Here is an 18,071-nt window from a genome sequence, read left to right on the forward strand (position 1 = left end):
TAAAATTACACCATCCCACTGTGCAAAACTGATAGAGAGCTATCCAAAAATACTGACAGCAGTAACTGAAGTAAAAGGTGTTTCCACCAAGTACTGTCTTAAGGCGCTGAATACTTAGGCAATCAGTCAATTTCACATTATATATCTCTTTGAAGGTTTTGCTGACAATCATCCTCCTTCACCTATGAAAGTATTTATTTTGATCATCATTTTGATCACCAACTAATATAAGCTCATACAAAAATATACATTATTTGTAAAGCAGCAAAATGAAATACAGTGTTATTGATAGGTGGTGAATACTTTTCAAGGCACTGTATAAGCTTATATCAAATAGATAAAATACATTTTGAATATAATGTAGACTGTGTCATGCATTACCTGCAATAGCATTTTATTAATGGCATATTTATAGATCATTTCACTTCTTTTCAAAGCCACTTTTAGAAATGTTTAATCTAAACCACCTATGATTACTGAACTTAATGCTAGTCAGAAAAGATTAAATCTTCTCAACTGTAAAGCAATACACTACTCAGAACAGTTTTCTGTATGCTTATTTGGGCATGTCTTTCCAAATGTCAAATGTAGAGTAAATACACGACATTCAACTGGAAACCGATAGAGTAGGTTTACACAGATTTTAAGATGGCTTTGTACTTGACAGCTGTCTAATGCTGAATGTTCTCACAATATTTAAGAAGCTTAAGAGGGGTGATTTTCACAATAAATTGCCACCACTTTTCTTCAGTTTCTTCAGTTCAGTCTGAGCTCTTATATTTGTGATATAACTCTGGTAAAAAGATAAGACAGCACAGATACATATGAATGTCAGTAAGTAAAGTGATGTTTTAAAAAAAATCTTCCAAATATGCTTCACAGCTGGTGCAAATTGTTTTAGTTTTCAATTTACCCCCCCTGCTAACACTTCTGCCACTGTTTCACAAGGTAATTGATGCTCTGAGTCATTACCACTTTGGTCTTGTTGTCATCACTGAATTTCAGACCTCAGAGAGCTTCCTTCATAAGACTAAGATCTGGACTCCCTTATGAAAATATGCTTTGGCAATCTAGTGATGCCAAGGTGGTAACCATTAAGAATAACAGAAATTACCACAGGATTTCCACAACAGCTAAAAGTATGACAGAAATATAACTTGTGGAACATAACTGCAACAGCATACTACTTCAGGAATGTATTAGGTTCTTCAGTGGTAAATGCCACAGTTATTATATTATGTAGGTAGGTCTCACAAAGATTTGAACTTGTGTTGACTTCCAAGGAAATCACATTATCCCATTACCAAAAGATCTGACAAGGGGTGTGAATGGAATAATCAATATGATTGAAATATTCCGAGATGTTCAGCGGTAAACTATCACATAGAGTAGACATAATGTGAAGAAACACGCTTTATAACAGAAAGTTACAACAGTTAGTTGCCTTGACTAGCACAATTGATCAGTGTAATTCTGCAGAGAAGATACAGCACCAGGATATTGCAAAATAAATATGGTGGAAAAAATATGATGGATGCAAGTATATTTTACATACGAGCTTACAATTACATGATAAATACCCCAGGAATGTTACAACAGGACTAACACAACTATATCTGCCATGTGGTATTTTAGTGCAGTTTACCTCAGGAACATTTAAAAATGTAAAGGATATGATTTACAAGATTATGAAAGTACCACCTGAAGTAAAATGTCTCCAGAAATCTTGTGCATGTTTGTGGTAATATATTGTATTTTTCTGTTGTAACAATACAGGACATTGTTAATGGGCTATAAGGTGGGTGGGATAACAGATCAAAACCAAGATCCTCAATGCACTTGAGGATTGTAGCTCTTATTATCTGTAATGCAGAAGACAAATTGTTGCTTCCATCATCACGGCGTGCAACCATGTGTTGAAGGAAGCTCTCTCTCATCACAGAAACACACATAAAAAACATACCCCACTCCCTAGTCTACCTTTGAACAAAGATAGACATTTGAAAATGTTTGGATTATGGTCAAACACTTCTAACTTGACCTCACATGAAGACGATCTTCTTCCTGCTTGATTGTTCCTATTGCACATACTGTACGTTGCCCCTAGGAACGTTTCCTCAGCGAAGATCTATGGGGAGCTATACATCCATATACATCCAGCCAACATTATGGGCACTCCGTGATAATGTATATCTTCTTCAAGTAAATTCAAGAACACCAGTACTCATAGCTAGGTTGCTAGCAAGAGAGGACTTATGAACTCACAGTCTTGAATAAAGGTTGTGCTGAGACATGGAACTGAGCTGTGATATGCCAGCCTTGATTAGCAAGGGTTTTGATTTTTACATGCTTATATTGAAATATTTTCTCCCAGGAGCCACACCCTTCACTACACCTTTATCGCACTATAATGGTGTTATTGCCTACACTTCCCTAGTCCATTTGCAATAATTACTTTCTGATTGTGTGCATTGCGGTCAGTGATGTCCATCAACATATGGTGCTTTTAATTTTTTCAAGTGCAAATGGATTTTAAGCATGTTATTTTATACCGTTTTATCCATATTTATTTTTTATACAGCTACTGTATATGCAAATCTAGATACAGTTTATTTAGAGCACATACAGTACATCACACATCCACAAGAAGAATTTCTTAACATTGTGCAACCAATCAAGTGAAGATCCTTTTTTACTTTTGCAAAAGGAAATAGTGAAATATTTTTTTTGCAATTCAGATTAACAGATGAATCCTTACAATGCCATTTTACTTACTGCTCAGCAGGGATATACCCCTCTGGAACTGGTGTACAATCGACTTCTGCCACCTTTACATGTCCCTCTATCTCCCTGAACTCCAGGCCAAGATTCTCCCCTCGTATGGTTACCAATGTACCACCTTCCCTTGGACCTCTTAAAGGAGTTATCTGAAATAATCACAGAAGACAAATTAAATATTAATAATACCCTAGCAAGGAGTATCCAGATGAAGAAAGTGAGAATAATTCTGTCTGTATCTGCAGTGCTCACGGATAGTGTTGGTTCACACAAGTTCACAGAACCTTGCAGTGTTGGCATATATTTGCAAAATGTTGCAAAATGTGTCCAATTTGGCTCTTCATCCTATTCATCTTATGTATGAAAATTGTAGGTCACCAAAAATGCTGCCTGTGAACTCAGGTATATTTTCATTTTTTTATCAGTTCACAGACAAATCAAAAACAGAGAGTGGGGGAATGAGAGACAGCCAGAGAGCAAAAAAAGATCAAGAGATCCAATTTAAGAGTCCAATCTTAATTTCCGAGACAGATAATGCTTTGATTTTGTCAAATAAAATAAGCAGTTATATTCAATGTTGTGTTCTGTATTTTTAAAATGGCTTAAAGTGCTACTTAATTTCCTACAGTATGTATTACATTTGTGTGTGGTTAAATTTTCACTCAGACAAGGTGAATGATTGTAGTAATGTGTTATGAAAATATCTTCTGTTAAAGCTTCACAATTACATAAGGAGCATTAATACCAAAACATACAAGATTGGCTTAAAAAAACTGGACTACTTTTAGTGCTAATCACAACCTGTGAAACTACTCCATAAAATTCATATTGTAATAGCTGTCATGAGGAAAATATGTCTCAGTGAGAACATTTTCTTGAAGTCTTAAAATATTTAAAGTATTTTTGTAACAGCTTTTAGGACCTCTGTTGTTCATTTCAAACTTATAATGTTAACATTATTATTAAGTTGTTTGTGAGATTTTATTTAAGCACTGTGAACATATTTAGGGTATTAATCTCAATTATAACACTGTTGAGGGACAAGACGCAAGTTACTATTACATAGATTGAAGCTGTTGCATATGAATGTTCAACGCATGACTGCACCATTAAACTACTAAACCCTAAGGAAAATAGCTGTGACCTCTTGATCCTCGACTTGCAGTGAAATATTTTATAAACTTCAGATTCAAAGAACTATTTTAGCCGTGTGCTCTGTAGTGTATCATTCTCTGAAGAAAATGGTGCTGTCACCAGAGGAAAAAAAAACTCAGCATAATTATAATAGCCATGGGTATTCACTGATTTGCCCAGATGCCCCTTATTTAAGGGTTTAACTATTGACACTTTAATCCTGTTTCTTTAATTAAGTGCTTTATGAGCCCCTATTAACATTTCAACTACCAAGATATTGCTTTCCTTCCAGATTTAACATGCAAAATTGTTCTGAGTTGCTAAGGGACTAAGGCCCATACAATAGCGCGCATTCAGACAGCAGTACATTCGCAGGACAAAAACAGAGATGGAAGATTTACAGAAGGTAAATCTATGATTGAAAACAATCAGACCAGTGGTGGACGTTCAGGCATTCTACCTATATTGAAAAAAATCTACAAAATTTTAATTAAAAAAGAAAATCACAGAAAATGGAAAACTGCAACTGTACACAATCACCTAATCATGAAAAAGAAAAACTGAATTATCTGTGTTAAAACCCATAAAGGTCTACCAACATGTGTAAATATGAAAACATTAGTCAAATACACAGCTGGGTTGTGTGTTTCTCGATTCTCTAGGTTTATTTCCACACTGATATATTTTTTTATAATGGAAAAGTAGTCCAGAAACAGAAACACATAGTCTCAATTATGCAGAGGAGGGTGAAGAGTTCAGCTCAGATACACACTGGATATTTGTTCAGTTTATAGTTAATCAAGTCCAATTAAACAATACAGAGCTCACGGTCTGTCTCTGCTGATGAAGAGAGGGATGAAACATGGCACAAATGCCTGAATGCTGCATTGTTTTGTATCTTAGGTCCATAAACTTTGAAGTTGGCAAACTTTGTGAAAAGTGTCAGCTTTCACATTATACAGTATGTGTTATTTGCATGTTTACCAATGGTTTCGGATAAGAAGGGAAAGAGTCCTAAACGCACATGCTGGACTTTCCTGTTCAGCCTTTTTTACTGATACACTGCAAGTAATGACTGTGAAGTTCCAGCTTTGTATTAGTGTTTTATGTAAAAAAAAAGTTTCACAAAAAAAGTTCATACTGTAGCACTTCACAAATGAGGGATCAAGTGTTTTTGTTTCTCTACAATGTGTAACACATAATGTGGCCAAGGATCACCATGTGGTTAGGTAATCTTCAAATCTGGTAATACGACATAATTCAAAATGTATTTGTTCATGTGAATTAAAGTGTGGGTATTTATTCACATTTATCATATTTTTAATAATGGTGTTCAGAACTCTGCAGTCTCTTCAAAGATATATGCAGCGTGCTGTGTTTGAATACAGTAGTTCCTCATTTAAGCTTTGATTATAAGTGGCTTAAGTGGCAGGAAATTGTACGAACTGAGAAAACACTCTTTTCTATTATAACACACAGTTTGAGTCTGTTTATTTAAACAGAATGTGGTTTGGGGTAAGGATGTCCTAGTCTTCTCTGTGTGCAAGGACACATACATAGCATGACTTAAACTGACAGAGCAGGAATGCAGTTGTGATGTGAACATTGTAGAAGAAAATCTGAGAGCCTTCATCCATACAACATTACTAGTTTGTTTCAGCAGTGTCTGTTATTCACCATCAATGTAAAATAATTTTCTACAGGGAAACAGAAGCCAAAATGCTTAATGACAGCATTATAAAAAAGAGGATGCACTTACAAAACGAAAGGAAGAAATATTCTGCAGCACTTTGTGCTTTGCTTCAGGGTGTTTTAATCATTGGAGCTTCTAGCTTCCATGATATTAACTTTCAGTTGTTTATTTTAGCCTGATAAATTAATGTTATACAAGAAATTGCAAGATCAGAGACGTTCTAGAACGTGCTTTATGATGTGTGACAATGATTTTCTGTAATGAAACACAACGTTTACAAAAATATATTTATTTTCATTACGTTAAATAGATGTTGTGATAGATACAATGAATTATTTATGTAACGGCATCAAAATTGATGGATAGCTTAAAATTCATACAAAGATTTGCATTTGTTTTCCTAAGTTGATCACTATACAATCCCCAGTAAAATGTACAGTTTAATTCCAGGGTCTGCATATGGTTAAGAATACACCAGCTACAGGCAGTCTGATTTATCTTGGTTTTCAAACGTTCAGCTAACTATCATTTCCCAGTTACCATCTGCCTTAAATAAATGGATTGCGTATTTTAAGTCTCAGCATTGAAACCAGAACTTGCAGTGTCATTCTTCTCTGCTACATAAAAACCCTTACCGGGCTTTTATGGGCAGTGCAAGGTGCATCTCTGTGATGCATACACAGACCACCACTCAAGGGAAGCAGGTCAAGTCAACATGCTCACCCCCTGCAGCTGTGCTAATAAACACATTTAGTAACCCTGTGCAGGACACACTATCCTATACATTTTGAAAAAAAATGAACCAATAAAGTCATCTGCTGTGTAAATGGAAAAAAATACTTTGGGAAATTTTAGTCTTCTAGTCATCTGTATTGTTCTGGAAGAAAATAAGATTTTAAAGATCCTTTTTGCATGTAGCTAATTCATTAGGGTTCTATATTGGCTAGTCCAAAACCTGATAGAGACATGCACAATAATGGACAGACTCAGTGTCTTTTGTAGTTCTGTCACTGCCTGCTTTAGAAACAGCAGACCAGATTAAAGAGGTATTGACTCTCACTCGTGAAAAGCTTCCAATGGTTTACCCGGAAGAAGAAGAAAAAAAGCTTTACTTCCGTAAATGTAGCAGAATTGGTTCAAAGACCATTAATACTGTGTGTACTGCATTTAAAAAAAAACTCAATATGAAAGCACAAGTATGGTTAAGAAATTCAGATGTCCAAATAATGCTGGAAGGTTATAGGTTACATGACTGATAAAATCAACAGCATACTGTACATTGTGCAACTACATACATATACAGCATACTGTAAATATTTTCTCATTTTATGTGTTTTCATTCATAATACAAAACTATACTCTACAGCACCTTATTAAAGATTTTTTGTATGTTTAGAAAATATGTTAGGTTAGTGACATTTTAGAATCAATCAAAATGTGCATTAGACAGATATGGTAGGAAAATATTCAACTGTGCCATAATTTCTGTTTGCTCAGTAAAGCTCTGTGAAACAATGTGAAATGTTATATATGGAAATATAACAAAACAGCAGTTTATTATCTTAAGAGAATGCAGTCACAAAGTGACAAAAAAAAATTAACATGTCTGCTGGAGTACAGTACTGTATGTTTCAATTACACTTGATATTCGTTAAAAAAGGGAAAGATTCTTGTATCATGTAAAATTAATTTTTCATGTCCTCTTTGCTATACTGATATGAAGGCTCTTATAACTTCTATGTGGTTTTTAAAATGTGGCTGGATGTCTTTTTGGAGAGCAGCCAGCAGGACAAACTCACCTACAGATCCAGACAGAGCACTAGCTGCAATACATATCCAACCACCAGAGGATTCTGCTCCATTAATGGGTCACAAAATACTTTCCAACAAGAATCTTTTAATACAGCATCAAGGAGATGCTGTATTATAACAAGGAACATTTTCACAGACTTGTATTGTCTGTATTTATAGTGAGTGTGAAGTTTAACCTGAAGTCACCATCAGTGGTTTAGGCAAGCATATGTTTAAGCTCTCTACATCCATCATGTTTCAGAATGGTAAGGGTATTTCCCACAACTAAAACCATGTACTGTATCTAACATGTTGCAAATGGAAACTGTTTTGAAACTGAAACCTGTTTTTTCTTATCCACAGTTAAAAAACCTTTCATATCATTTTTACTACATGACATACAGTAACTCAGTCAATGCAAACGTTTCTCTATGAACCCCCACACCCACACCCTCCACCATCACCACAACCTCACCTTCACCACAATAAACAGCATTTGAAGTTTACATCACCATTAGTGAATTTGCCACTCACACATGATTTTATGTTGCACTTAAATGTATTGTTAAAAGCTCTTCAAACCAGTTCTATTAAAAAGATGTTAGAAATACCTACTCATTTCATAGTACTAACATATATAACATGAAGAGCACCAACTGTTTTAATAACAGATTTTTTACCTGTGTGATTTTTGGGTGGGTACATTTGCTGTTCAGCCCTGTGTTCTCCAGCCACTGGTTCTGCAGTTGTGGGCAATGCTGTTTCAGTGTACATCTGTTCTCCCTTTTACACCACACACAGCCAAAGTGAGGATCAGCCTTCAGGCACAGTCCACAGCTCTCCCTCATAGCTCCACATTTATACAGGTGAACTGCCACATCACAACAAAAAAAGAAAATCAGAAGGCAAAGACAAATCTTACCAGGTAACAACACATTCAAATGAGCCAATACACAAACACTGAATGCAATTTTTGGTTATTACCATTATATTGTGATTTATATTACGTCAGTTAGTACCAAAATGTGTATAATTTTTTTTTCTATTTTCATGCAATATGCAATAAGAAAACTAAACCATTGCTCATGTTAAATAATATTATATGTGACTGCAGTTGACTTATTTCTCTAGATTTTCAAATCAGTCTCTTATACCAATACAATACAATAGTATCTCATAGTTTTCCCATGTGTAAAATGCAGAGTGTTATGTAGATATTTATGCAGATATCCTCTATTTATACCACACATACAGATGAAATGCAGAAAAATGAACACTTCCACTATGTGTGGGGATGTGTTTTAATACAGCAGGGTTCATATATAGTTATATATATGGTAGAGGTTCCCACTATGTATTATTGCTTATTGTCTTGTAATTTAAGTCAGAAATGAGCTTATGCTCTGCTTGGATGAGATCAGCAGTCTGATCTATTTTACTTTTGCAACCACAATCTCAGTTTGGAATCATCAACTACTGTATTAGCCACATTAGCCTTTGCTCACATGAGCACAATGAGGAACAGGAAGAATGGGGACCTTTCTTAAAAACAATACATTTCAAAACAGTCGCATGGTGCCTGAGGAAGAGTCAGCATTCACTGGAGGAGTGATGCAGCTCCCAGTGACAATAACGCAAACACAGGGCTACAGCTAAGACACTGAAGTCTCCCATGTGCAGCGTCCAGAATTCAACTGTAGTGCTCAACCTGTACTCCTAATGAACAGCACTGGCTGAAATTCACGGGTTGACTCCTGGGATACCATATGGGATCCCTCCTTCTGGAGAATTCTGATGCATTGGGCAGACGTTACATTTTCTATTCAGACCAAGACTTCCAATGGTGCATATTACACCGTGTAAGAATGGGCGTTTCACAGTTCCATATACTGTATGCTTAAGTTTATTTTTCTCATCATGGGGTATTTAGAAATAAAAATAGTCAATCGAAAACAGAATGTTTCTTATGCGCTTTATTCTATTGATGACATTATTATCTAGATATGGTCAAGTCCATTGGTTCTCTTTTATACAGTACGTCACAATAAATGGGCATTAGCATCAGAGAACATAATGTCTGAGAAGTTACTTTTGCAAAACTTCACTGAGGGGGAAGATGGGCAGAGTACACAGCAGTAAGATAAGATTCTGTGCAGTGATGTGAGCGAGACAGCTCTGAGGAATGGAGACAAATGGGCTTTCTACTGGCCCCTTTAGAATTTATGAAATCAGACACTGACAGGTGGATAAATTCTGTTTCATCTGAAGAATCTTTCACATCTTCAGTTTTTAACATTTTAAGGCAGGTTTACAAGGTAAATGAATTAAATTGCTGCTTTTCTGCCCCTTTTAGACAGCTTCTCTTTTTCTTTTATTGAGAGTTTAGGAACTTATTAATCACTGTGGTCCCTGATTGATTTATACAGTACACATTACTGTAGCTCTCTCTCCGCAATGAAACCCAATCATTCCGCCTACGACAATGACATAGTTCCTTCGTTCCGCTTTACAAATTATGTCCACCAGAAATAAAATGTGCAATCACTCCATCTTAGGTCCATAAGTGAAGTAGGTGAATGGCAAATAATTTGATAGCATTTTATAAAAATGGCTTAAGAAGCAACCAGGTCATGGCTACACAGAATGAAAAATGGATTTTCCATAAACCACTTGGAAATTATTGAAGAGAATTTGTTGAACCCTTTCCAACAGAACTAATATGGGAGCAAAATATTTAGCTCATGTAAGGACTGCATACTGTAGTAAGAGGCTGGTGTTTAATTGCTGTATCTCACATTTTCATCTGTTTATAAACAGAGGCAGCCTTACAGGTGACATTTGCTCTTTTCTTAGGCTTTTAAACCACGGTGCTCTGCTTCTCTTTATCAACTAGTTTAACATTCTATTGCCATGGAAACCAGACAGACGTTTGTTTTTTAATTGCCATTAGATGCTTCTGTGATCCGTCCATCAAATTATGTTCCCAGAGCACCATTTCCTGATCTAATACTTTGTGTAAAGTGCATGTTTTTTTTTTGCCTGACACTTTTTATTTTAAATTCTTATCCACAGACAGAAGACATGCAATCTTACTTTCTACTGTGCAGAATATGAGGCAAAACAGAAGCAAATAAATACAATCTTTGTGTACTAAACAGAGTAAAACCCGCCACTGTGGATCTTATGTGGTTAAAGTATCGTTTTCCACAATCTACAATATTCAGAACAAGCTGTCTTAAATTTTATCGGTACTTATCAATAACCTTACTATTATTCTCACTCGATTCACATCATTTGATCAGAAACTAATTTTCAGATATCAAAAGGGACATGAAGAGCTCTCACAAAGAAACCAACTACCACAACCACTTTGGAGACTGAGTAAGGCTCATAAATCATAAATAAATAAATTCAAATGAAGACTTAAAAAGATATTTGATCCATATATTTTCACATTTTTGTAGTCTGAGCCAAGTCTTCCCCACGTACATTTACTGTATAATGCAAAAGTATCATTTTTTAAGTCTCACCAATATGTGTACTGTATATGTTGTTATATATATATATGTTTAATGAAATCTTCACTATCTGTAACGCTTTCAGCCTGTCTTCTGTTCAGGCAGTCCACTTAAAGCACAAGTAATTAGATGTATGAGGATTTTAAGAATAAACAGCAAATAGATATGCTGAGGGATATGTATTAATGACACCCTGACAGGAAAAAGGAAAGTGTGAAGTTAAGAAGGGGATCTGCTGCTTCTGTTGTGTTAAGTGTAGGATAGTGTGGCCTGTTGCCATAGTTACCAGTTTCAAGGACATATTGAAGTAGACCCTACCTTTGTTATCTGCTGGATTGTCAATGCTGAAGTCACCATTCCATACCACCATCAAATCTACTGGGAGACTGTTAATTTCCATTCCTTCATAGGAGTACTGGGAAGAACACAGACAGACAGAAACAGGTTAAAAACAAGAAATGTTATAAAATTTTTCTTGTCACGCAAAAGCTACAGTGACAAGAACACTGGTTAATAGCATCTTTAAATTAATAGAAGCTGATGAAGGATACTGTACATTTAGATGAAGCATACAGTAATGCAGTAGGACATAAGCTATCCTTAAAGTTAAGTTAATATGCTGATGGTTGCAGTTTGATCTGTTGATGCCTACATACTGTGTCCCATGGGAAGGAACAGTAAAGAGGATATTTTCAGCAAGTTTCATCCTGCCCACCTATACTGTATGTTCTCAAAACTCCATAGAAATTACAAAGTCAAAATGACAGTTCTTACCCAGCTGCCAGGTTTTTTTTCAAGAGAAAAAAAGGAACAGTTAACTAAAATGAAAATGTGAAAAGATTGATGTTTTTAATATATGTGACTTGGGCTGATCTGTCTTTTTTTTCCATTTTAGCAATCCTTTATCTAGAAGATTACAAACTGGGATAACTATGATTTTGTTTTGCAGCTTTAGAGCATTAGTTTATATTAGGTTATACCTTGCAGGTAATACAGTTGAACTGACATCCTATGGGCTTGTGAGATCTGTGATAAGTGTCTGGGCAACAAAAATGATTAAAGACTACCAGGACTGCAAGACTGTTTTGTGGGACGCAAAACAGTATTTTACCTTTTCTCAAAATGAATAAGGTAACAATTATGAAGGTAAACCAGAGTTTTAATCAGACAGCAGTATTTAATATACTCACTGCTTCACTAATTACAATTTAAAAAACAGTATTTTCAAATGTAAGAGTCTACTACAAAATGTAACAATTCAGTTGGGTGGGAATTAGGGTTTTGAAAAAAAATTGATTCAGGATTTGACTGCACGGGACTTATTTCATCCCCTAAAAATTGTTGTTTGATGCATTTTTTCTAGGTGGATTTGCATCAGGGTCATCACCCATAGCACAGATCAAAACACAGGCTCACTTGTGACAGTGAGGTTTGTAAGCTTCATTTACTACATTTAAAAGACAAAATATACAGTAGGGACTGGACAAGAAAGAGGAAAGCCCAGCATCCTGTTGCTGTTATTTTTAATGAGTATGTTGATTACACTCCCAGCCATCAAAGAAGTATTATAAAGGTTTGTAGTTCTAACCATATCTGATATATCCACCAAGGGCAATGGGTATCTGGAACAAGTTGTTATAAAAGCAGAAATGACTGGATGAGATCCACAAATCAATTAGGTACTAACTACTGTACCAATGAGCTAGATAGGTAAAATGGACTCTTTTTTTACCTAACTTTTTTATGCTTCTTTCGTTGCTGCATGTTATAGTTAAAATGTGCAAGTTTTTGGAATTGACAAGCTCTTTTGTCAGCAGGACAAAATGTGTATGTTTAAAATAAATTAGCTGCTCTTCACCAATCTCAGAACAAAACTACACCACTCTTTACAGAAGGCAAAAGGCTCTATTACCACAGATCAGGGATTAGAAAACTGCATAGTTAAAACTATGCTGAGGATACACAATAGTCTATATTGCAGAAAGAAGCAGTCAGTTTAACAACTACATACAACGTGCACCAAAGATTAAAAATCTACTTTGAAATCCAATAACAAACATAACAACTGGAATATAGATGCAGGAGGGATCATAGGGATTGCACTGTAGGCTTTAAAAATGATTTCACTTATAGATAGACTGTCTGAATGCACTTACAAAATAGCATACGTAAGTACTTTACATATCTCGCCTTCTTTCAAGAAACAGCTGGATGAAATCCTTGAATCAATTAGCCACTAAATAACAAATGGGCTAGGTGGGCCAAATGACCTCTTTCGTTTGTTAAATTTCCTACAGTATGTTCCCACATCAGTGAAGGCCCAGGCACTTAGTTTTGCTCGCTTTTAATCCACCACCCTGTTCCTTAAGCTATGTTCTCACAGAAGCTTATCCATAGTCAATCACTGCTGGAACAAGGTAGTGTTCTCAGTCCAGCTGTTGTATTTCCCCGAAATTTATTGTTTTTTTGAGAATCTGCAACTTTTTTTTACTCAGACCTTTCAACCAGCTACGCATAATTACAGGATGTGCACTGTGTTGTAGGCTGAATTATTTCTGTCCTGATTAAACATTCTTCTTTGTTTCTAGTGGCATTATTTTTCTGCTAATGTACAGTATTTATTACTGCTTAGAGCCATGTACTGTAACAGGATTTTTTATATTGCTTAGTAGATCTAAATAAAAAGGGATCTGTGTGTGGACTCTTGAGTGTTTGTACTGTTTGTATTTATTAGGCACCTGCTGGCAAGGCAGTGCTCACTATCTGCTGATGATGAGTTGAGGTTTGATCAAAAATGCAAATTCAGGGTGTTTTGCTGGGTTGGCACTGAAAATACAAGTGAAATCACTGTTATTACACGATGAACAAGCACCTGAATCCCCTTGAACCCAGGACATGTATTTATGTCAAGAGGATGAAAAGAACTGCATCTTAGATCACATGTACTCTGCAGCTGCCTCTGCCAATCTAGAGTGAACAGCAGTAGAAGATAAGGCACTTATTTATTTAAGCAAGGCCTTGTTTATACAGTCATGTGCTGAATGAATGTTAATGTAAATTTTAAACTAAAGGCAGTTTAGCTTAACATGCTGCAGTTAATAGTGTGCGTACATCTCCTGAATTCTGACAACTGTGTACCTGGAGAAAAGTCACACCTCTAAACCTGAAACTGACTTTTGTGTAGATGGGATCTACAAATTTGTAACCATAAAGGAAAACACAACTGGAAATAAGAGTCATACAAACAGATCTACTCTGCAAATTATTTGGTGTAGTACTAGATCTTGAAATACAAGTTGACAAGCATCTCGGATTGTCTTGGGACAGGACTGATAACCAGAGCTCCACCTGTGCCATGCAGGAATACCTTTCTATTTATTCCAATTGATTAATTTTTAAGTTACTCAGAGGAAAACAATTAGCCATAATCAGCTGCCTTCATGTCACTGGCAGGACATTCATGAATTAAATATCTTTCAGGGTGTATAGTGTACATTCACTCATTTAAGCTGGGAAAAACAATTAAGTGAAAAAAACGAAGCCAGGAGAGGCTGTGCAGGCTTGGTGGAGCAGATCACTGCCACGCTTGAAGTGTCCAGGTGAACAATAGCTGGTGCTGTCTTTGGGAACCTGACTAACAGATACCTTTACTTTATTAATGTTTCTGCTTCATTGCATCAGTGGGATTATGAGAAGCAGTTCTGTTATGCCAGCCTCTACACCCACCATCCTGAGAATTCAGACAGAAGTAAACAGAGGAAGTTGAGCACACCAGCCGAGAGTTGAACTCAAAAAGCATTTTGGGCAAAACTAAATTTGTATCCATATTTAGTAGGCTATTGATATCCTTATTCGTACTTCACAGGCAAGTAAACCTTTTGTGAACAATTTTCACCATATTAAATATCTTATTTTTATATGCTGTAGAAATAATTCCAGTATTCCAGTTATCATTGTACAGTAGCAAGTGAAAACTCAACTGTTTACTATACTGTAAATAAAAAGACCAAGAATTTAGTTTTAGAAGCTTTCCCTAGGTCTGCTCCTTAAAGAAGGCCAGTGGGTATAGTGGTTCTATAAAGAAACAAAACAGAGTGTTTTGCATTCAGAGTTAGACAGAAAGTTTTACATTCAGTTAATATTTAGATCTTCAATTTTACGATACTGTAGTATATCTGTGCAATGATTTGAAGCAAACATGTTATATTGTACATGCTTATGTGTGATATTCTTATACTGCTAATGGAATCTGTGCAAACTATATTTTGAAAAGCTTAAATCTGTCCCTTACGTTTGTTGGATTAATCATTTGTCTGCTTAACTGGGTGAAAGGTTGACTATAGAGTAGCATTACTTGCATGGCTAAATGTCAGTTCCTTATTTTGTCTCAGCTACATTAAGTGTTAGTTGAAGGAGTCTCCATTTTTTTAACTTTCTAAACTCTATTTCAATGAGTGACTGTCACAGGGCTGAACTATTTAAGCTGGTAAAGGAGGGAGCTTTAAATCCACTGGTGTCATGTCATTGAGCAGACTTGCATTCTTTGCATACACAGAAGGATGTCGTGAAGCGTTGATCTGAAACTTACTGAGGTGTTCTGGCACTGCACACTGGAGCTATTGAAGCGCAGAGCTGGCACCCTCTCCTCTGTGCCCTGGATGTTGAGAATGCATTCGTATCCTCGCTGGCCAGATTGGGGCTGGGGCAGGTTTTTGGCTTTCAGTGTGATAGGCTTTACAACTCCAACTGGGACAAGTATCTTCTCTGCTGGGAGCAGCTGAGGACAGTCCTGAAAAACACCAAGGACATTCAAAATAAAACTCTGCTGCGTAGTTTAAGAAGTTTGCATTTTGATCGTTTTGTTTTGTTAGCTGAAGCAAAAAAACCTACTGACAAGTTGGTAGCAAAACAAATAGGATGATATACATGCCTGAGAGACAACCTTAGTGGGACAAGCATTTAAATTCTGAACAATATTCATAATCTCTCTCTCACTTTCACTGTGTAGGCAGTTTAAAAATACATACAGTAGATAAAGGCTGAATTCTGAGTTATGTCAAAAAAGTTTTATTTCTTTGAACAGTCATAAAACACTATTACGTAAGTAATATTCTCTTATTCCGGACTTTGAAAAACTAAAGCATTGCTAGAAAAGGCAATAAAAATACATTTGGAAAACATAACAAAAATGCTTGACAAGGCTGAGAAAAACAGGAGTCAGCGTATTCCTTTTTCCAAAAACAAATTTCCACCTGGATTTTCTTTCCTTGTTCAGCATAAGGAGTAGACAGAGCTTAGAAGACTTCAGATAAGGTGTTTCTTACCCAGAATAAAAACTGGACCTACAATTTTCTTTCTTCCTCGCTGTTAAATTTATGATAACAGTTGTTTGAAGTTTATTACTGCAATTTGATTGCATTACTCTGAATGAAGAACTGGTTTGCATATAAAAAGGTTTATGACTCTGTTAAAAAAAGTCATTATAGATAATTGAAGAGGCTGTGTGTATAAATAAAAAAGAAGTGTCCAAATGTGTGCTTTATCATACTGACAATTTTCTTTTCTATTGAAAATTAAAGACCTTTTCTACTTAGAGAGTAGGTGATACAAATATAAAGGTTTGGGGGCTTCAGATCTAGGACTTAGGTTCAGCAACGGTCCAGGAAAATAAATCAATCTTCTCAACTTTGGAACTGATCAAAAGTATGTCAGTGAGATATATCATTTCAGGCAGTACTCAGTCTAGGATCTGAGACTACCATTTAAAATGCTGAAGAACAAAAGTTGTGTTAAATCTCTCAACATTAATCTCTCAACAGGCCACAGAGTGTTGTCTTTTAAAATAAAAATACTACATCTTATCATGATCTTTCAGTAAATGAGGCTCACTGGATTGTGCCAAATCCTTAAGAAAATGCTATATATATACCGATGCACAAAAGACATGCAATCAATCATTAAATCAGCTCTAATGGATTTAATCAAAGAGTTTAAACAGGAAATACAAATCAAGAATCATGACATGTCTTCAGTATAAGACGTGACTGAGTCAAAATAAAAAAAAATATATTACAAGGAAGGCACTACCTCCCTAAGTATTAACATAATCCTTGTACTGCTGGCGCTTACTTCAGACTTCCATTGAGACAGACTGCTCTTGGTTGGTCTACTACACTCTATCACCTGTTGATTGTTCTGATGAGATTGTTCTGAGATTGTTCTTCATTATAGCGCCATGTAGTCAGGTTGCATCAATCAGAGAAGTGAAGTTCTGTATTGAGTAGAGATTCCTGCCCAGACCACCAGACGTGAACTGGTCCATTCAACAATAATTAGCATATCATTCTGTACATCTCCACCATGCCCCCTCACATCAATCAGGATGGTCTATAGAAAACCTTCATTCATCACTAAAGAGGATGAAGCTCTACAGCTTGTGAGTCTACCTTGAGTAAGTCTGTTGTTAAATTTCTGCCAAATAAAGAAAACTAACAGATTGCTGGTGTTATACTAACTTGTTTGAGATGACTTGAGATTTACTAGTCACTGCCGTTAAGCATGTGTTTCAGGAAAGCCTTGTGCTGGGAAAGGATTAGGCTGCTATATAAAATTCAAAATATATTTATGCACCAGCTACTGTAGCTCATGCATTTATTTATGCCCTGGCTGGTACACAACCCTACTCTAGAAATTTAATGATGCAATGAATTAGCACGTTGTTTAATATGGAGCACTGTTCTGATTGTAAACCAGAGCAATGCTCCTCGAATGTGAAAATCTACCTCCAGGTATGTAATTTGATTTGAATTTGAATCCAGTACAATGAATGCTTTCTTTAAAGCTTGTGCTCAAAAGGATTCAATTCAATTCAATTTTATTCTTGTATAGTGAACATCACAACAAGCTGTCACGGAGCAGATAGAAAATATATTTTATCATAGATATCACATACAACAGACATAACCTGTTTGTAAAACTCCTGCGCTTACAGCTGAAACTTAACATACATGTATGTCTTAATTTTGTTACTTTATCCTTTTCAATTGGCAGTGTCACAGATGTGGCAATGTAAACTTTGATAAAAAGTAAACATAAGAGCTAAGCAGAAATTACATTGGGCAGAATTATTTTTAAAAAGTGATTCTATGTACATATTT

At 35.8% G+C, this 18,071-nt stretch overlaps 1 protein-coding gene across 1 annotated transcript in view; it reads right to left on the reverse strand.

The window, feature by feature from the left end:
* Window positions 1-18,071, reverse strand: part of plxna4 (plexin A4) — a 326,434-nt gene that overhangs the window by 72,777 nt on the left and 235,586 nt on the right. Inside the window, exons 9-12 of the mRNA XM_088923555.1 lie at window positions 15,503-15,703; window positions 11,233-11,329; window positions 8,077-8,267; window positions 2,776-2,927 (exon numbers count right to left, since the gene is read on the reverse strand). Coding sequence (XP_088779681.1) covers window positions 2,776-2,927; window positions 8,077-8,267; window positions 11,233-11,329; window positions 15,503-15,703 — 641 coding nt within the window. The remainder of the gene's footprint in view (window positions 1-2,775; window positions 2,928-8,076; window positions 8,268-11,232; window positions 11,330-15,502; window positions 15,704-18,071) is intronic.

This window comes from Atractosteus spatula, chromosome 8 (genome assembly GCF_055471065.1).
Source record: "Atractosteus spatula isolate fAtrSpa1 chromosome 8, fAtrSpa1.hap1, whole genome shotgun sequence".
NCBI lineage: Eukaryota > Metazoa > Chordata > Actinopteri > Semionotiformes > Lepisosteidae > Atractosteus > Atractosteus spatula.